The sequence below is a fragment of the Amphiura filiformis genome, chromosome 5, assembly GCF_039555335.1.
Source record: "Amphiura filiformis chromosome 5, Afil_fr2py, whole genome shotgun sequence".
Lineage (NCBI taxonomy): Eukaryota > Metazoa > Echinodermata > Ophiuroidea > Amphilepidida > Amphiuridae > Amphiura > Amphiura filiformis.
In genome coordinates this window covers 75,256,949-75,279,165 of record NC_092632.1, presented here as the reverse complement: position 1 = coordinate 75,279,165, position 22,217 = coordinate 75,256,949, and the positions used below count along the sequence as shown (strand labels likewise).

Sequence of the window (22,217 nt, the reverse complement as noted above, 5' to 3'; positions counted from 1 at the left end):
ACAGTCGGATCTCAACACGCGATATTCAAAATTCCCGCGCTGAAATTGTTTAAGTGCAATGACGTATGGTTATTTGTGCTCAATTGTCGCCAGCCTTCATTGTATTACTGGGACGTCATTGCACTCGACAATTTCAGCGCCCGGGAATTTTGAATATCGCGTGTTGAGAGACTGACGTTTTTATTCGTTTTTATGGTCACTATGAGTTTGTTTGAAATAAAACCACCTGACTCGTGCTTAATAATTATTTTTCTTACATATAAGGCATAATGTTGTGATTGCCGGAGACTTCCTTTAAGAAGCATTTTATTTACGCAAAAATATTTTTTTTAATTGAGCAAGAATAAGGATAGAAAAAACGTTGAAAATTCTATGTAAAAATTACATTAGACCCCACCAAAGATTACTGTTTCGTTTTTATGGTAATCTAATCTTTTATTTCCTGAAGAAAAAAAATTGAGGTCTATTGTGGAATTCTTATATAAATGATAAAAACATCGAACGTGTATACAAGAAAAATGGTATTATACTGACACACATGTATTGTATATGCGATGTACGAGCCCACGTGTCCGGCGAGTCGAAATCGATATAATGTATTATCCATGTAGAGGCCCATTTATTATCGGATTTCTGTATGTAGAACACGTAGTTAACAACAATTGAGCGCTATTAATACACATTAATGTTTTTAGGCAAATAAAATTCCAAAACGTTTTCTGCCTTTGCTTGTCACGTGGTACTGGTAGGCCCATGTTGAAGTTGCGATTATATGGTCAAATAAGTTTCAAATGGATTCCAAAAATACAAGTGGCCGAGCGGTCTAAGGCGCTAGGCTCATAGAGTATCCAAAGCGGTGCGCCGTGAGTTCGAACCCCGCCTCTGCCAAACTTAATTTTACTTTTTTAAATTTCATATTGGGGAAATGTGACTGGGAGAATTTATGTATGGCGTGGAGTGGTGTGGATCTGATATGTAATGCTGTTTATTTCCCGGCATGCTTAGTACTAGTAGGCACAACGGTCTTACCATAGACCCTGGAAGATATTTAATAAATATTTTCTCCACAATTTCTCAATACATGTATGATAAAATATTAAAACATCGTATAAGAACTATTCTATAGTAAATCAGTTATACCAAGTAACTGATGAGGCATTAAATATGCAGGATATTAATCATCTTCCTAATAGGCAGACTATGGTAGGATACATGTCATAGACGTGACTTTTTACTTCTGCAAATGGCCGTTGGTCGGACCTCGTCTCTTCTCGACATTTAACTCTATGCAGTCTCATCCCCCTGTCTTAAGTCGCACTGGAACCTAGATGTTCTCTGTGACATAACAAAAACTCCTTTAAAAAAGAATGGGGTGCCCAATGGAGTTTCGACCTGCCAAAATCGCCCCCCCCCCTTCGACCTACCAAAAATGCTTGCCCCCTCCTCCACCCCCCCCCCATAATTCACCACCCCGGGGTACATATAGTTATTGCACCACACCTTATACTATTATATGCAATTTCTACAGATAATGATTTATAAATTTCTTTAAAATGACAATGGATCCTGCACTTCTGATCAAAATCAAAGTCAACATTCTCTGTGTCATTAAAATCACTGCAGAGGACACTTGAAACGAACGCGGTAATCCAAACACTGTTGACCATAAAGGGCGTTCCATCTGTTCCAGCAATAAAATCCTATCCTCGGACAACAATACGCTACTTGGCCTCTCTTCTCGGGTGCAGAAGGTATCAAGCCAACAGTCAACCAATCGTCACCCGCCAATGTCTCGCATTGGACATCTATTGGTTCTTCACCATTTGAGCAAGCAGTGGATGGTGTCTAAATAACAGGAATATGAAAATGACAGATAATGTTAAGAAGAGACCAACAAGATAGAAATTTTAAAATAATAGAATTCACCTTGGTGTTATTCAGATTATGTATGCCTTCTCCTATGAGAACAAAACTTAATATTTAAGTGACATGTTCTTATAGGACACTGTGATACAATATTAATGTAAGCCCAGTTTCAGGAATCCGAACATGGAAATAGGCGACACATTATATTTACAACCTTCTGAAGTGTATTTTTTGTTTTGTTTTTCGTTTTTTGTTTTTCGTTTTGTTTTGTTTTTTGTTTGTTCGGGGTTTTTTTTCAGCTGCCCCCATGCCTCCTGGCTTCTGGCAAATATGTTATAAATATGAATTGTCATGTTTTCTTTCTTTCATTTTCACTAGTCTCCGGTTTGTTTGTTTTTTATCATACTTATCGTGGTTTGAGGTTTGAATTCACTTACGGTGTCACAGTCACAATTTCCACCTGGTCTGTCTCTGTTGTACCACTGAGTCCATTGACCAGGTAAGTTTTCGTGTCCTGTAACGGTAAAAATATGAATATAACCTGCTATTACTAGATTTCTTTACATCAAATATATTGCTGTATTTAACTTATAACTGTAACTGATGATAAAATGAGTTTAGGCGACGATAAAATCACCCTGTTCTGCGGACGGACGGACCTTTCAAGTATATAGGGCTTTTTCATTAATTATTCAGTTAGGACGCGGGACTACCAATTCTTTAGAAATGCATAGTCGCGCTAAAAGTCGATCGATACATAAAATCAGCACAATTCAGATATACACCTTTTTGCTATGAAATTAATTTTCTCGGTCAAATATAAAGCAATATTTTTTTTTTCTTCAGTAATGTCAGTTAAAAACTTGGTGCTTGGATATACATTTTTTTTAAAATCCTGGTGTTAAAATTCAAGCATCATATTTTGTCTTTTAGTGTGATATTTTTGATTTTTATAGGCCTTTAGTTCGCCCGTGAGCTTTTTACGGAATTCATTTTTTAGCGTCTCAAACTAATATAGTTTGCTAAAGAAAGATATTTCCCACCTCTGTAAAGCACATCGTGTGGGTCTATATATTATAGTTTTGTCAGAATTTCCGTTTTTATTTTACCCTTTTTCCCTTCGTGCTCCGAAAATGTCAAACTCAGTACTTTATCTCGAGAACAACCAGCAGAAATAATCGATATTTCAATTGTTGTCAACCAGGTCCCTTTTCCATTGAAAACCAGGATTGCCTGACCAGCGATTTGGTAGCCCAAATCCCCAATTCTGGTAAATGAGGTGAATTTTGGAAATTTGCTCCCGTGATAGCCTGCAATTTCAATTTATAGGGGCTATGGATTCCATGATTATGAAAACCATTTTGTCTGTTTGTTTGTTTGTTTGTTTATGATGAGGTCCTTGGGAAAATCCACTGTCCAAACCTAGAAAAATTCGCGTGTTATTAGAGGGGATTTTAATTTTCTGTCCCTCCTATCTCCAGGTGAATTTTGAATGACCCCCCCATCGCGGGTTGGCATTTTCATTACACCCTTCAGACTTGCGTTCGGGTTTGTGTAGGCCTATTTGTCATAATTTAGCGCTATAGGACCTACTTTCTAAATGTAGGCTATAGCTATTATAGCCGTGCTATATAAATATTATAAGGTACCGGTATGTAATATTATGTAGGCCTATGGGGTGGGGTGGGTACTCAACACATTTTAACCATGACTTACAATGCAAGGCTCATTGTTGCCATAAATGATTTTTCCTTTAGGTCATTATAATAGGTTGTTATAAACTTCCATGTTTAACCTTGTATTGTTTTGGCTGCTTCATTATGACTTTCGGGTTTAAGCAATTTCAAACAAACACAAACAAAAGGCACTATACCCAGTCACCTTCATGATAATTGAAACACTAGGTAATTTCTTTGCTATATTGAAGTTCTGGCAACACCGTATCCAGGCCGGGCACCCAGAGATATCGATCCACAATGCTAGTATTAGCCTAAGATTTCACGAGTGGATTTGAAAATTGTTCAGCTGGTAGTCAAAAATTATGGAATCAAAACGGAAATTCTGACAAAACTATGATATATCGCTCACGGTGATGTGCGTTAGAAAGTTTGGAAAAATCCTTCTTTAGCGAAATATATTACTTTGAAAAGCTAAAAGATTGATCCAAAAAAAGGCTCGCGGGCAGAGTTGAAGCCTATCAAAATCGAAAATCTTACACTAAATGACTGAATTTCACGACTAAGTTTAACACTAAGATTTGAAAAAAAATACAGTATCAAGCATTACAGTTTTTCCTGACATTTACTGAAAAAATGAAAATTATTGCTTTTCATTTGGCCGAGAAAAAAAATTTTACACTGAAAAGGTGTAACTCAAAATTGTGTTCATTTGAATACCAAATTCGATCGTTTGTATTGCCTTATTAAATGACTGAGTGAGCCTTGCAGAACAATAACAATCGGTAGTCCCGCGTCCTAACTGTATTCTGGAGGCTAAAGTTACCCTAAAATATCACAAAATCTAAAAAGTATGAAAGCAATCTGAAGATTTTTTACAAACATAATTTTTTTATTTTCTAAAATGTTCAGCATAAGTTATCAATTTTTGACCCCCAAACCGCTGATTTGACATGATTTTAGCAAAATTAAAAAAGAAATAAATAAAATAAACAATTCTCCAAAACGCACATTTGTGGGTCGGTCGGGCCAGTAGAACAGAGTGTTTATTTTTCGTCGCCTTAAGGCGTGGGGTATGGGCGAACTTGAAGTACAGGTATCTGGAGAGGGGAAGCAACGAGTTACCCCAAATCACAGCGGCAGGTAAGTGACTGGGCCGCCGAGTGCGAATATGTATTTATTTTGAAGGGTCGTGTTTGTTTTAAATTTTGGGGCGTTTGTCCAAAATTTGACATTTTTGGTGACATTTCAAAAAAGCGACATGCCAAAGACAACTATTTGGGCACATGGTTTGTTATATGTTATTGTAGTTCTTTTCCACATACCTACGTTACCATTCGCTTTAGTGATTTATTAATTATATATTTCGTGACTGCAATTTGGCGTTTTCAATACGTTTTAAGCTTATCATGAAATTAACGTGAATATCCATGTCACACTCCTTTTAGAAATTTTACCTGATCGTCGGCTTTTGCAGGCAACAGAATATATGTTGGCTCACGATAGATATCGTATTCCTCTATGTGGGTCACTTGATGATAAAATTACTTTGAATTCCTTGTAACAACATACAAATTTGCGACTGGAAACAGGGTCTGGAACTGATTTTGGAACAGCTATAGACTTCAGCGCCGTATCAAATCTCATAAAAAGCGCACGACTGGCGAGTATGTTTTTATGTTTCCCGCACGAAAGCTTACGTCTACATCTATACTGTACTTCTTTGGAAACGTTGACCTTTGACCATTTTTTGTATAATGCCCTGCTATGACCTTGATATGTACGCTTGATTGGGTACTGTATAGCATCCACTTGATTGAGTTGTTTAGCACCTGGTCAGTAGATAATCCTACAGGGATACAGTAGTTTAACTATGGTGTGAGCATGGTGAAAGACTCATTATTGATTATGCGCGGACCCGGGGCGCGAATATTAAAAGCACAGGCCCTTTGCGTGTATAGCAGCAAATTATAATAGAATTTATTTATTTATTTATTTCGTATATTAGTTAGTAATTAGTATTATTCCATGATTCATCGGTTTATTATTGGTTGTTGATAACTTGAAAACTTGATTGATTGATCGATTGATACTCATTTCACACTATATTCCTGGTTTATATATATTAATTTTGAATAGGCCTGACATCGTACATTAGATAAATAGGCCTATCAGTATTGATTTATTCTATTCAGCAATAATCAAGGATTATTATCAAACTTCTCACAGTTTTCCAACAGGGGTCGATTCCCGCGATCTGAGGTGGTCTTTTTCTGGTGGCTGTGTCTGTTACAGGCACACTCCTCTGGAATCCAAACCAGGTTCCCGCCCATTACACATCCATTAATTTAGTTTTTTAAAGAAACAAACACTCCAGATCTTCTTTCCTCATACAGTGGCCTAGGAAATCAAGTTGCAGTTTCCGGATCTTCTTCAGCAGCATCCGTTGACTGCCAGCTCTATGTAATGCTGTTTCATTTGTGGTTTGACTTGTCCAAGGGATCCTCAGCATTCGCCTGATGAACCACATTTCAGTTGCTTGCAATCGATCTTCCATTGCCTTTGAGACTAACCAGCTCTCGCAACCATATTTCAGAATTGGTAGTACATAGCTATCTAAGACCCTGAGTCTTGTACTCATGGTGATATTCAAATTACAAAGGAGGGTGCTCTTCCTTGTGAAAGTCTCTTTTGCCATTGCAATTCTCCTATTGATTTCTCTGTCACACCTCCCATCTGATGTGATCCAGCTTCCCAGATAGCTAAACCCATCAACTTGCTTCAGATTACCCTCATGGATTTTAATGTTGCAGATAGGAACATCCTTCTGTTTTGTAACTACCAGACACTCAGTTTTCTTGCAATTGATGAACAGTCCTTTCTTCTCACTTTCAGTTACAACTTTGTTGACTATTTGTTGAAGGTCTGACTACGATGTAGCTATCAGGACAGTGTCATTTGCGTACCTTAGATTGGTATTTTTGTCCCTCCAATCTTCACTCCTGGTAAATCCTGCAGTAATCTTATTCGAGAGACTAATGTCAAAAATGCGAGATATTTACTCACAACTTTTTAGCAAGAATTGGCAAATAAATAAACAATAAAATAAATTATATATTGTCTTTTTCCAGATCTCGGAAGATTCAAAGCGCTGTAATTTCGCTGCCATGGTGAATCATCACACTCAGATCGCATCAACTAGGTCAGCTGCATGCTGCCGAACCTGGCGCAAACCTATCCGCACTTAGATTGCAACATCCACCAATATTATTATCTGTGCAGCTCCCCAATTCCATTGGGTGAAGGAAATTTTTGATAGCCAAACAACTAATCACCGATTTTTGAAAGCAGGAGGAATTGAGATCCCGGAGAAAACCTGCGAAAATGAGCATGGAACCGGTATAAACCAAGTGCACATACAGTGCACTCCATGGGCACGACTGGGCACGACCGGGCTTGAACTCGGGACCGCAGTAGTACAAGGCGAGGGAACAACCGCTGCGCCAAATCACTCTCCCAAAAAGACAATACACATTCGAGGGGTACGGTGGTGCAGCGGTCTCTGAAACTGTTTCGACTCATAATCGCGAGATAGCATGAGGTCGTGGGTTCGAGTCCCCGTGATGTCGACGTGTTGTGCACTTAGGCAATGTTCTTCACCCCTATTGCATGTCCCCCACCCAAGTGTACAAATGGATACCAGCTTTATTTTTATTAAATGCCGGGAAGGTAACAGACTCGCTGTGGAAGATGAGTAAAGCGATCACCATAATTATATGAAGGAGCTTGGCAAAATCGCTTCAAAAGAGATATGGATACTCCGGTATGTGAATCACAGGTTCGTACCCCTTACACATTATGAATAACTATGTAGACATTCTGACCAATAACCCTAGAACTACGAAGGGGAGTGGACTTACCACCCCTACGGTTTTTCATCCGTCATTTAAAAAAATGCGCGTCCTTACGCCCAAACGTCTTGAACTAATCGTAGATCCATCCTTTGCGCTCATTTTCCGCGATTAAATTTTTACCCCAGCACGTTACCCTACGAGACCGACCATCAAAGATGACCATAAAGGGGTGACACCCATCATAGGTTTTATGACAAAATCGATGGTTTTCATTTCCTGCTTGCAAAATTATTTCAAGAGATATTGACTTCTTACTTGGTTGTTAGTTTGAAATAGTCATTTCCTTTTATATTTGGGAGAAAATATTGTTAGAATTTTTAGCCAAAAATCAATTTTGCCCATGCCTTTGATAGCCAGAATTTCACAATTTTGCATTGAGAGCGCTCACATTATGACGTCATATTAACATTATGTGGAGAATATTTGTATAGGCCTATACTTATTTTGGTATCACTGGATAGAGGGGACCATAGCTATACATTAGTACCAACTATGGCACGGCGGTATATTTATAATTGAAAATATTATTATCCTGTCTTTGTATTCATTCATTAATAAAGAAATCGGTTCAATCGAAAATCCATAAAAACGTAGATTTCTTGTCAATTTTGACAAGAAGACAAGAAAATATCTATTGGATAATTTGAAAAGTTCGTGAAATTCGTCAAGACTCAAATGTTATCAGACGGTTACCGAATATGTAAATAAGATAAAAGGCCTACCTATTGCTCTAATGGTGACACTGAAGCCACATCTTATGACGTTTCCATAGTAATCATAGAATGTGTTACCAACGAATTGCTCGTTACAATTACCATTAATGAAAAACTCAGCACCAGAATGCAAACGTCTCTGCCATAGAGTTGCCGCTATTGGATTTCCTGCGTCATCTGTAACTACAGGTTCCTCCCAACAGACACGAGTAGATGTTCCTTCAGGTATCTCAAGATAGACATTCTGAGGACAATTTATGACGGTAGCAGGCGTTGGTGCGCTTCCTTGACGCCCTGCAAGCGATGAACAAAACTGACATAATTATGTAAGGATGTTTGCTCATAGAGATTGATTAAGTATAAAAAATTAAAAAAATTTATAAATGTTTTTATTAAACACTCTTTTTATGTTAATCGAAGTTCCTGAATATGCTTTACAACTATTATGTCAATGTTAATTTGGTCAAATTTGTTTGGTATATAGTGAGGTTATAAAGCTCGACATTAACTTGTAGGCCTATCTCTGTGATTGTTCGGAAGGGGGGTATGTGATTTAGTTTGATTCAATAGGGGGGTTAGGTAATTTTTCTCCTTACATCTCAATGTTCTTCCCCCCCCGGCATTAATAATGAACGGTCCCTAAGGAGAGCTAAAAACCACCATCCTATATCAGATTTAAGGAGAGCAGTAGAGAGTGATTGCTCTCGCTCTCCTCAAAAGGCAGCCATTGGGACACCTCTGTCATGTTCCAGAATAGAACCTATACTTACGAACTAGAATATTTTGATAGCAATCTTTTCTGTTTCCAGACGTGTCGTAATAAAATATTGCAGTTCGATGGAATCCAATGGGAAAAGATTGTATCCCTTCTTGATGAGATGCTATCACAGTAGGTGTTACTCCATCGTTGTCTGTAGCTCCTGTAGGCCATGTAAAATTATAGTCAGCACTGGTAGCCTCATTTTCGACATACACTGTAATTATAGGTGGGGTATAACTGACTGCGGGACAGTATACCGTAGGCGGGACCGTAGGAGGCTGAGTATCGATATTTACTCCTGTTATAGAGGGCAGAAGAAAATGTTCATATATTAGATAATTGCCCAAATATAGCTAAATATCTGAAAGGTATTTAATTCTGTATTTTTTAATTGAGTTTCTGTTCCTAAACCTGTCTGTTTCCCCATTTCATTAAAGGAACAGTCCGGCAATCACATCAGTATGCCTTAATATATGCTAGAAAAATAATTATCAAGCACGAATCACGTGGTTTTATTTAAAACAAACTCATATTGACTTCAAAAACGAATAAAAACAACCGTCTCTCACCACGCGATATTTAAATTACCCTGGCACCGAAATTGCCTGTGGCGATGACGACCCAGTAACACAATGAAAGCTGACGACAATTGAGCACAAATAACCATGACGTCAATTGCCAAAGGTAATTTTGGCGCGGGAATTTTGAATATCGCGTGTTGAGAGCAGGCTGTTTTATAAATTTGTTTTTGTGGTCAATATGAGTTTGTTTTAAATAAAACCCGGTGATTCGTGATTGATAATTGTTTTTCTAACATATAAGGCATAATGATGTGATTGCCGAGCGTTCCTTTAAACACCACCACGGGTTCTCACCATTTGGATAAACAGTGACAGCAAATTCACAAACAGCCTCGTTACCAGCGGCATCAGTAAATGTGTATTGTACGAGTTCATATCCGCCTGCTGTAAATTGGTCTCCTGGTGAATGAGTTTGATGGAGAGATACAGGCAGTCCAGAATCGTCTCTTGCAGTTGGTGGATCCCACGTAATAATCAGACTTGTCTGGCTTGGCTCCAACACTTCGTATATGTGTGCTGGACAGTTGGAAACTACTGGTGGTACCGAATCATCTTCTACAGCTGTAAAATATAAAATAAAGAAACCATTTACTTGTTTTACGTTTATCGGCACATTGTTGATCAGCTGTTTTGACCGCGTTTTTCAGGCAATATTGTGCCAATGCGAAACAGTGACGGAGGGGTGTGTGGCCCCCTTAGAATTTTGTCCAAATGAAGCCATTTGGTGCACATTTTATACTTTTATTCAATTGATTATAGTAGAAATGTGTGCAGTGACATTTAATGAGCAAGTCATTCCTGCTCAACTCAACTTACCTACAACGGGAACGATGACATCAAATTCACAGATGGATTGGTTTCCAAAGGAGTCTGTGAAGGTGTAAGTAACAGTGGTAACACCGGCTGGGAACTCAGATCCAGGCTCGTGAGTCTTTTCCACACTACTTGAACCTCCGCAACCGTCGATTACCGTAGGCTCAGTCCAGTTAACGGGAACAGTACCACAGAATGCGGGCTGGTCAGAAGTGATATTTAAGGGACAGTTGAGGAAGGTGAAATTTGGTTCACATTCACATGCATCTGGTGAAGATATTACTTGTTTCACTGTCAAATGTAGAGAATGAAAAAAATCCCATATCAAGAAAGTTCCCAATAATATGAATCTGTTTATTCTTGATATAGAGTAATGACTCACCATTTATCACGATATTAAAGGAACACACGCTGATGTCATCAAACACATACGTAACAATTGTGTTAGAGTTCACGGGGAAACTGGTTCCAGGACTGTGTGATTGGTTGAAGATAGCGATTCGCTTTCCATCCGTTGTCATGGCTGTTGGTTCCTCCCATGATACGCTGATAGGCGAGGTTGATGCTGACATGTTGATGGATATTACATTCGGACATTCCATAATGTTTATACTGCTTGATAGGTCGTCCTGCTCCAAACAACCTGATCGAGAAATTGTGTAACAAAAAGGCTTGCTATAATGTGTTTAGGGATACGCCCTACACAGCGTCATCATCCCTATATCTTCGTGTCAAAAATTGCCGTGATAGTACGGCGAATCCTCTCATTTTTCAAAAGCTACGCATGGCGATTTTGTTCGAGATAGGCCGAGCGACTCAGGCTAAGCATACCATATGCACACGATATGAGATACCACATAGCCTGCAACAGAGTTTCTATTCTATGTTTTTACGATTTGCGCATGATCAAGTACCCCATATGATATTGCCATTACAAGAAAATTCGATTTTTGTCAGGTAAACCCCAGGTTTTGTTTACACTAACTGGAAATGCAATACACTAATTAGCGGGGATTGCTGTTTGCTGTGGATATATATATTTTACTGCATTTTATCCGTAACGATTTTGAAATCGTTGGTCAAAATTGTGATATATTAAACACGTGTACAGAATATTAAAGCACAAGTCTATACAATGTACTATATCAACACACTATACCACTTTCATTATCTGCGTCAATAATAGAATATTGATTTCAATCGAATTGAATACATCTCTCCATTTTGAGTTTGTACTCCACCACTGAGCGATCTAGCGATCGATTTCTAACCAATCAGATGGGACTCCTTTTCTTGCGTTCGGTGAAATACCAATCGCCCGTCGCTCACCAACGGAGTATTAAGTTTATATTTATAATATAGGGTGTCGACACTGTGCCCTTTGAACAACTCGTATATTATCGTATATATCGGTTATGTTTGTTTTCAGCTTCGAATTCACATTATTTGATTACGATTTTCTTTTTCCATCATCAAGTGATTGTGCTAATCGGTGTCGCACGTTTTGGCATGATTGCGTGTTACAGTACCAGTGATCATGATGATGTTTCTTCCATACATGAGATTTTATTAGCCTTTTCGAAATATGGCGGGCACAAAAGGAGAGGGCGTACTTTGATTTGGGTAATCTTTTGTCAGCTGAGAAGCATACAAAAGATTACCCAAACCAAAGTACGCCCTCTCCTTTTGTGTTCGTCATACTTCAAAAAGGCCAATTCCTATTTATATGTTACGTTACGAATAGAGTATTTAATACTATCACACCATTTGTTCATAATAATGGAGTGAAGACATAATAGCGTACACGAGGTCACGGGTGTGCGTTAAAAGAACATGACTCTGTCGGGGTGGGGTCACCATTTCTTGATGAAGACCACTACTTTGTAGATCTAGTTATTGTGTCATTAATGGTTTACTCGATTAATATTAGATTAACATTTGTACATTAAAAATTAATATTGGTTATAATATGATTTACCCTGTCCAATCATAGACTCTAGTCCAATCGAGGTAAGAAACCATAATATGATGACCACTATCAGACATAGGAGACAGAGAATGAAGCACACACTACAGCATATGGCGATGCACTTGTTTCTACTGGTTTGACGTTCTGCGTTATCAGGAATCTGCAATTAAAACGCAATAGGCTAATAATTAGTTTATCATGCATAAATATTGTAGCCTATAGCCGTTTGACTACTCTCTTCGAACTCTGCTACTCACATCTATTTTGTCCCTTGATAATCCTAGGTTTTTGATGTATAAAAATCTCAAGGGGATAAGCCGGATCACGAAGTGTCCTTTTAAGGGGCCACATCACTAAATAAACCTCCAATTGAAATACACGTAAAAATACAAGAAAGGAAGTTCATTTCTCTACCCCATGTGACATGTTGTGAAAGTTTCGACTGGATTTTCTTAAAGTATAATAATAATAAATAAATACACCTATAAATAATACCCCAGCAAACACAAAAACGTTTTAAAAACGTTTTAAATAGTTATATTTTGGCTTTTGGTTTAGGTAAAAACGTTTTAATAACATTAAAATGTCGGGTTATATAATGGTCATGATAACGTTTTAAAACGTTTTGTATGAAAACACACTACAAAAATATTTTTAAATGTTTTCAAAAAATGTTATTGTAAACTATTTATGCAAACATTTTTGCCAAATATTGCGTCAATACTTAAATAACATTATGTTAAAATATTTTAACCCAGCAAACACAGAAACGTTCTTAAAATGTTTTTTCAAAACCTTTTAATAACATTTTAATGTCAGGTTATATAAAGGTCATGAAAACGTTTTTAAAACGTTATTGAAAATATTTTGGGCAAACATTTTTCGCAAAATATTTTTTCAACCCCAAAATAACATTCTGTTTAGAATGTTTTGTATCAAGTTTTCAAGAATGTTTTTGGAATGTTATTAAAACGTTTTTATACCCTTTATAAAACCCGACATTTAAACGTTTTCTGTAAAACAATTTTGTTTGCTGAGCAGTAGATTATCAAAAAATGTTTTTTTAAGGTTATGAAAACGTTTTATACTCTTAATATACCTTTTATATAACCCGACATTTAAACGTTTTCTGACAACCTTTTATAACCTTTTGCGAATGATGTCGAAAACGTTTTGTGTTTGTTGGGACGCCAATGATGTTACCTATAATACTTCTAATGTATCATCATCATGAAATAGTAACATCATATGAGTAAATAACTCACCGTTGTTGTATAACTACTTATTATTTCTCCATTGTTCAAGCCAGCATGAAGATGGTCAACTCTGTTTTGACCAGCGCCTAAGCAGTTGCTAGACTGTTCCAACTCCATTGCTCCATTACTTACACCAACTTGATGAGGAGCATGATGCAGTCATGTCTACAGTAGAATTCATCTCGACCTTTGCAGGACTTAACCCCATTAAAAGCTATTAAGTAGTAGATAAAGGGTTCAAAACAGACCATTACCATAGATAATCGGTGTCTTGTTGAGGTATGGTGAGCATGTTAGTCGCTCGGAAGGCGAGACCCCGAAGGGGTCGAGCCTTCCGAGCGACTAACATGCGAACCATACCTCAACAAGACACCGATTATCTATGGTAATGGTCTGTTTTGAACCCTTTATCTTACATATACGGTGAGCCAAAATAAACGAATTTGTTGTTATGGTTTATTCATTTTCAAAAGACAAACTGGAAAAGCTGATATGATTATCTTGTGTAAGTTTAGGGTTTTCCAAAAATAAAAACACACCGAGACAGTGTAATATTCTTCCCGTGTGTCCTGCGTTTGAGTCTACGAGTCTTATCTAGTGTCAATTGAAAGTGATTTAATCAAATCAATACAGCATTGATTTTAACCGGAGATTCTATTCAATTCACTTGTGGTCATGTCCCACTCGATTATACATATTCGTAATATTAATAATGAATATGTAAATAGTTCAAAGGTCAAAGTGGGTGTGTTTTACCTAGACATGGCGGTAACTCATTTAACACCATAGAATTTATATTTATCTTTAATATACTTATAGAACAAATGTCCTGAACCAAATCAACGCATATTCCTGGGTACCTTCCTCGACCTTTTTTGGTTGGGGTTAGGCCGCAGATTGTTGTAGTTTTTCTACATCTAGTCTTGTGGCCTGTAATGTGCTGCATTTTAGGTGCAAAATATCCTTGGTTGAACTTAATTTGTAAGACCTCATGGCTCTTGTTTTGTTACCTACTTTGTCGGAATCTGCGTTAGTTGGGGGAGGGGGGACAAAGGTAGATTGACATCCTCGTCCTAATTATACAGGCTTTAAGACATAATACAAACTAATTTGCATTATTCAATATAGGTGTTCTTGGTGTCATTCAATACACACAAGTATTGTTTACCATCTTCATTTAAATCTAATATGCATAAACTTGCATAATAATTTATGCTGATCGTGTAAAATATATTAAACTTTGATGCATTTTAAGTTTGTTGAAATGTCCAAAAAGTCAAATAATGTGGCCAGTGTTTCTAAATATGAACATGTACTTCTCTTGTTCAAAATTTATTGATTGACCTGACCAAGATTATCTTGACCTGACCAAGATTATCTTGACCTGTCCAGATTATCTTGACCTGTCCAGATTATCTTGACCTGTCCACATTACTTGATATAATCGACAGTTGACTAGACTTTGAACAAAAGAAATACAATAGATAATGGAACAAAAGAAGAGGGCTAGACGTATATACCAAGATAACACTCATTGAAACAGCTCAACTGATTAAATCGGATCTTCTCTGGTTGTGCACAAGTGACTGTTTTCATGTGCGATATCGCAATAAAGCTGGTATTCATAGCTTCAGTTGGGTAACCGATTATAAAGGAAACGAAAGGAAACAATGTTATGTGTGGCTTTGTTCACGAAATCAGACAATGTCGTGCTTTTTGTAAACCAGCATTCTTGAAAATGAGCAACATAATGATTTTTGACTTAACACGGTTTAGAAATAATTTCTTCATATTTTTGGTGTTATCTGTCGTTTACATGTCCTTCCTAAAACACAAAAGTACGACCTTCTCCAAACACCTAAATTAGCTAAAAATTTAGGACATGTTACAAAACTTTATTTTCTAGAACCTGTTTAGAATAATTTAAATGTAGCTTTTACCGGTTTTTTTGTGGCATCCTTCAGAAGTGAGCGGTCCGATACCAATATTTTCGGTCAAATCTCCATTCAAATAACACGGGGAGTTGGCTAGCTATGCCTTGCCCTCACTCATATTTTACAAAAGTACGACCATTTCTGAACATCTAACCTAGCTGTAATTTTAGGTCATGTTAGAGAAATATATTTGCTAGAAGTTTTGGAGAATAAATAAAATATTGGCTGGTTATTTTTCACACAGTGATGTTAACTAGGCAAGTGTCCATTCTCCCAACATACATCATTTGCAGGGGTCACGCGTCAATGGTGAGAGCACTGTGTATTGTGTATAGGAAAACGGACAGTAACTGCAGTATGGCACCATTTCTACCACCAGTAGACTCATATGCATACGCGTATTCATTTTCTACATAGGACATCGTGACTTTTCATATAACAGCGTAAAGGAACATCTAGGAACAGAGAAAAGTTCTGGGAGTATTTATCTTCGCGTATCAGACGTCACTGATTATAACACAATTACTGAACTTGAGCTGTCGCTTCAAGAACCGTGTAATTTATACTTTGTCAAATCCGGGTATATTTTGGATATATTGTTTGCCGTTACTGAAGTGTGCATAAAGGCATGAAGAAAAGTGCAAACTCTAACCTACCAAAAAGATATTACAAAACAACAACAAATTTATAATGAATAAAGAAAAGTGCAAACTCTGACATACCAAAGATATTACAAAACAACAACAAATTTATAATGTTCTATAAATAAAATGCTACGAAAAATCCCTGAAGAATTTTTTCAGCTTTAAAACAAACTCGCATTTCAAAGCTTAATATGTGATAGTGAAGTACGCTGTTAGAACACTTGGTAAAAAACCTGTTGGTAAAACATTTTACCCAGCATTGGCTTCTTTTTAGCAATTTATCCAATGTTGGGTAAAAATTTTATCCAACATTGGGTTTCCACGTGGGTTGTTCATATGGTACTCAGCGGTTGGGTAAAATGGCGCTTTTACCTAAAATGGATTAGAATTAGGTTTTAAATGTTAGAGTTAGGGTTTAGGTAAGAATGAAGAACATGGGTTAGGATTTAGATTAGCGTTTGTGTTAGGATTTGGGTTGGGATGAAAACTATTGAAATGGTAAATTGCACAGTATTTGACATATCCAGGTACAGGAAAAACAACGCTTGTATCTGATGTTGCATATTATTGGGTATCCAGGTACAGGAAAAACAATGCTTGTATCTGATGTTGCATATTATTGGGCATCCAGGTACAGGAAAAACAATGCTTGTATCTGATGTTGCACATTATTGGGTATCCAGGTACAGGAAAAACAATGCTTGTATCTGATGTTGCATGTTATTGGGAATCCAGGTACAGGAAAATCAATGCTTGTATCTAATGTTGCATAATTATTGGGTATCCAGATATAGGAAAAACAATGCTTGTATCTAATGTTGCATGTTATTGGGAATCCAGGTACAGGAAAATCAATGCTTGTATCTAATGTTACACTTTCTTGGGAATCCAGGTACAGGAAAAACAATGCTTGTATCTGATGTTGCATGTTATTGGGAATCCAGGTACAGGAAAATCAATGCTTGTATCTAATGTTGCATAATTATTGGGTATCCAGGTACAGGAAAAACAATGCTTGTATCTGATGTTGCATATTATTGGGCATCCAGGTACAGGAAAAACAATGCTTGTATCTGATGTTGCACATTATTGGGTATCCAGGTACAGGAAAAACAATGCTTGTATCTGATGTTGCATGTTATTGGGAATCCAGGTACAGGAAAAACAATGCTTGTATCTGATGTTGCACATTATTGGGTATCCAGGTACAGGAAAAACAATGCTTGTATCTGATGTTGCATATTATTGGGCATCCAGGTACAGGAAAAACAATGCTTGTATCTGATGTTGCACATTAATTGGGTATCCAGGTACAGGAAAAACAATGCTTGTATCTGATGTTGCATGTTATTGGGAATCCAGGTACAGGAAAATCAATGCTTGTATCTAATGTTGCATAATTATTGGGTATCCAGATATAGGAAAAACAATGCTTGTATCTGATGTTGCATGTTATTGGGCATCCAGTTACAGGAAAAACAACGCTTGTATCTAATGTTGCATAATTATTGGGTATCCAGATATAGGAAAAACAATGCTTGTATCTAATGTTGCACATTATTGGGAATCCAGGTACAGGAAAATCAATGCTTGTATCTAATGTTACACTTTCTTGGGAATCCAGGTACAGGAAAATCAATGCTTGTATCTAATGTTACACTTTCTTGGGTATCCAGGTACAGGAAAAACAATGCTTGTACCTAACTTTGCACATTATTGGGTATCCAGGTACAGGAAAAACAACGCTTTTAGGCTTATCTAATGTTGCATATTATTGGGTATGTTTCATAAATGTTTCATTGTCCATATACAGCCGTCGTCCCTGGTTAGGGTCGGTCGGTCTGATTTTAATTTTTTTTAAAGTCATAACCAAAACATGCATAGTAATCAATTGCCCAAATAGGTGTGAATTGGAATATTTCTCCACTGTATCATTTCCTTCATGTTTTAATTAAAACAGTTTAGAAGTGTGAAGAAATTTTTCAGGATGTCAAATATTTTGAATGAAAAAAAAAAATTTATTTGGAATTTCAGGGTCGGTATTCTTTTTCAGAATAAACACTTTTTTCCAGGTTAGGCAGGGATGCAAATTGTGTGGGAGCGGGGAGCACCGCTCCTAGGAAATGACAGTTCAAATTGAGGAAATAATGCCTTGAGAAAAAAAAAAGAAAGGGGGAAAAGAGGGAGGGAGAAGAAAAAGAAAAGAGAGGAAGAGGGAAAAGGGAAAAAGAGGAAAGAAAAAGAAGAGGAGGCGGAGTGAGGTAGAAGATGACGTAGGAGGAAACAGATCTCAGCAAAAGACAGCAAGTTAATAGGTGGGGTTGTGAGGCAATGTAGTTACTGAATGGAAGAGAGGAAATCTCAAGACAATGGTTATCCAAAATTTTGAAGAATTCACATGATTGTTCAAGAAATAAAAGCCTTAAAAGAGGAATGTGTTGGTGTCATAATATGGAAATGGGTAAAATGCATTTTTGAGGAAATTTACAATTTATCACCAGAAGAGATATTCAATGTAATTTTAACAAGAAAAAAAGAAACCGGGAAGGCAGGTGAAAACATGGCACATATCTGAGGAAATTTATATAGAGGCAGCAATGAGAATTTTATGGGGAAAGGTCATAAAGGAATTCAGTGTATTGATTCAATACTAATGCCAGTGAGGAGAGCCTGACGACCTAGAATATCTTGAGGAAATTTAAAAAGAACCATAAGCACTGAACAAATTGTAAAGGGTATTTTGAGGAAATGGACCAACATTAAGAGGTAAACATAACAAAGGCAGCCATGGTAACAGAAATTGAGATTCCACACTCTAAGAAATAAAGGTTCTAAAAAGGTTCTAAAGTTGTCCTCTCAGGAGAACCCTTAGAGTTCCTCTAAAGAACCAAGAAATGGTTTTAAAACCGAAAAATGGCCACAAAAATGTGATACAGAACCGTTTTCATTCTTTAGTATCTTTAAGGGTTCTCCATAATTAAAAAACATTTTAGAGGTTCAAGAGGGAGGGTCCTCCTGAGAGGACAAAAAAGGTTCTATCTAGAACCTTTATTTCTTAGAGTGAATGGTCAGCGAGTGGCTAAGTGGCACCTACTGACCAAAGACCTACTGAGGAAATTTAAAAGGAAACAAATGGAGAAGGCTAAATCAATAAAAAATAATTGAACTTGATATTCAAATTGGATGAACTATGATGCAAAAATTGGGAAGTTAAAGCCAATGTCCATAAAAACCTCCCGAATCCTGCAACTAGCTCGTCTGGTAACAGACAGTTTATTTTGGCATTTAATTGCTCTTTCTTCTTCTGAGTGTTCTTTAACAATATCATTTGAAAGGTACGAATATTGAATTATTTTCTTAACATCTGTATAATTATCCCATCTGCATGCAAAAAAAAAAAAACTTTCTTGACAATAAAAAGTTATCAATCGAGTTTGTTGCAGGACTCAGGAGACTTTGATGGACAGTATGTCAAATGTTCAGAAGTATCTCTCTGATTCACTCAATCTACACGAAGCTCACTTTAGGCCTACACATGATTTTGCTCACCGGTTATGAAACTGGCTGAGATGCTGGACTGAAGAGTGGTGACAAAACACAATACTATACCATGACTTTGTCAACAAGTCTATCAAACTTCCAAAGTTTGAAAGGGTGCTTGAGGCAATGGAGCAATGCCCTGCAAGGGGAGCATAGTGCCCTCTTACAAACAAAAAGATATATAAAAGTGCTCCATCTGACAAAACGAAGGGGGTGCAAAAGAAAGGGGAAAGGAGCCTGTGTCACAACAAAATTCACCCCAAACTAGTGTAAAATAAACTTTTTGGGCGCTATGCATGCACATTGTTTCAAAAGAGCCTTTTTGAGAGCTCAAAGACTTTACATGTAGAGTCTCTCTACAAATACATGCTATGTTACCATTCTTCATGTTCTTATCTTTCGAATGCAGAATAAAGCTATTTTTATGTCTGGTATGATTGAGGAAATTTTGAGCCTAAAACCCTTGCTCCTGAGGAAGAAATCACAATTTGCACCCCTGAGGTTAGGGTCGGTCGGATTTCAGCCATCTGCTCGCCCAAGGTAGGGCCTATTTTGAGGCCCATCCCCTAAAATAATTAGCTATAAAAATAAACCACCCAATAAATGACAATGAAATTTAGTTAAACTAAAGAAATCTCGCTGTCATGAAAACCCCACACCAAATAAATAAACACGTTAGAACAGAGACAGTGGCATGGTAGTACAGTAGGCCTACCTTTATTTAATCACGCGAATTCAATCAACAATTATAAACAGTTGTCTTTGTAAACATGACATACCGTAGTTTAGCAATCATCACGCTAGTAGGCCTACATGTAGTTTGGGACTTTGTTCCTATTGATAAACTTTATTTACGTAGATACCTTCTCGTTTTTGCTGACGTTAATTTACGCTTGATTACATGTAATGCTTCAATTGGTCGTACTATGACAAATAGGACTTCCCTTTTCATATTTTGTTTTTCTGCCTCCGCAGGAGGTAGTTTGCTTTGAAATTGACACCTAAAATGCCAGCTAATGCCGCACATTGCGCGGCATGTAGCCCGATTGTACAAATTTATATTCTAACAAGTACTCTAATTTTCGCCCAATATTAAGAGCCCAAAATATATCCCCCACCTCTCTGCGCCATACATAAATTCACCTATCGCCATTTCCGAATGTTCAAAAAGGTAATCACGCTTCCTCAGCATGTGCAATAAATTAGCATTAAAATTAATCTTATTCTATAGGGATTCTAGAAACACCTAGCACGTGGCGCCAATGGCGTGGGTCTATCAAGTTCATGAATTATGCATTAGAATATTTTCAAACTCATATGTTGTATAATTGAAGACCGAATTAAAAAGACTAGCTTGCGTATGCCGTCCTGTCAACCAGACCAAAATGCCATATTGCGCAGGTCAGCAACCAATCACGGCGCGCCTTTGTCATGACGTCAGACGCAAACTAGTCTTTTTAATTCGGTCTTTAATTATAGGTTGTAGCCTCAGCGCTCATCAGCAGCTTTATCGTAGAAGACAAGTTTGAAAACCGTTATGCTGTGGCAATGGAAATAAACATCAAACAAGGTTTAATTTCATGATTACATGAAACCTGATTATCAATGCAAAAACTTTGGCTGGAGAAGTTGAAGCTGACGTTCATGGCGACACTTTGGATGTGATAATTTGACATCATGGATTGTTTTGTGCAAAATTGGAGGTATTTTTGTGCCGCGGCGAGTCAGCAGACCGACTGGCATGCAGGCCTAGCTCGACTAGGCCACAATGATCACGTCATGATCATGATGCATTTGAACTGCAAATCTGCAATGTATGGTATGATACGCCTAGCCGCGCCTATGGCTGGCTTCATTGCTGTTCAAATACATGTACTAAAGTATTGCAATTTTATTGCGTTGATATAATTCGGAATAATTCGTTTTAAAGTATTTGTTTCCCCAATTCCCATGCGTGGTTGGTCATGTGGATTGTTGGTGGTATGTATGTCAGTTTTTTACATTCTACTGAGTACTGTTGCAATATTTTTGCATGCATACCCATGACCGTTTCAAGACTATGACTGAGAAATTTGCTTTTGGTTTGTTAAGATATTAAAAAATAAAAATAAAATGCAAGAATCATCTTTCTCCACACAATACTTCTTACAAACAAGGTGTTGATATTGGCCCATTCGATGCAAGACAAAGCACAAATGAAGGAAACAAAACAAAACAATAATGTTTTTGATTTCATATTCAATTACACATACAAAAAAGTAATGGCCTATGAAAAGACCCCCCAATATAATAATATTAATATTATTTTAGTCCTGAATACAAAATATAATAAACAACACATAATATACAACTTAGGCCTATATTTAAAAAACAGAAACGGCTGCCTGCATCTGGAACTCTTCATATCTGAAAGTTTGAAGGTCTTATTTCATACATCAGAATTATCTGCAAGATTGCAAGATGGCTTTAGGTGACCGTGGCCCTATTGGCTAATGCACAAATTTAGATTTTCTTTCTATTTAAATAATATGTTAAAGCTTATGCCCTGTAG

General features: G+C 37.1%; 1 protein-coding gene across 1 annotated transcript; it reads right to left on the bottom strand.

Moving 5' to 3' along the window:
* Positions 1-1,503: 1,503 nt before the first annotated feature.
* LOC140151973 (hyalin-like) lies at positions 1,504-12,404 on the bottom strand. Its single transcript, XM_072174274.1, has 8 exons — positions 12,302-12,404; positions 10,706-10,966; positions 10,327-10,614; positions 9,805-10,071; positions 8,940-9,227; positions 8,179-8,463; positions 2,304-2,380; positions 1,504-1,845 (listed from the first exon to the last, which is right to left on the bottom strand). Exons 1-8 carry the CDS (start codon positions 12,312-12,314, stop codon positions 1,615-1,617), a joined length of 1,710 nt encoding a protein of 569 aa, XP_072030375.1. The 5' UTR covers positions 12,315-12,404; the 3' UTR covers positions 1,504-1,614.
* Positions 12,405-22,217: the final 9,813 nt, after the last annotated feature.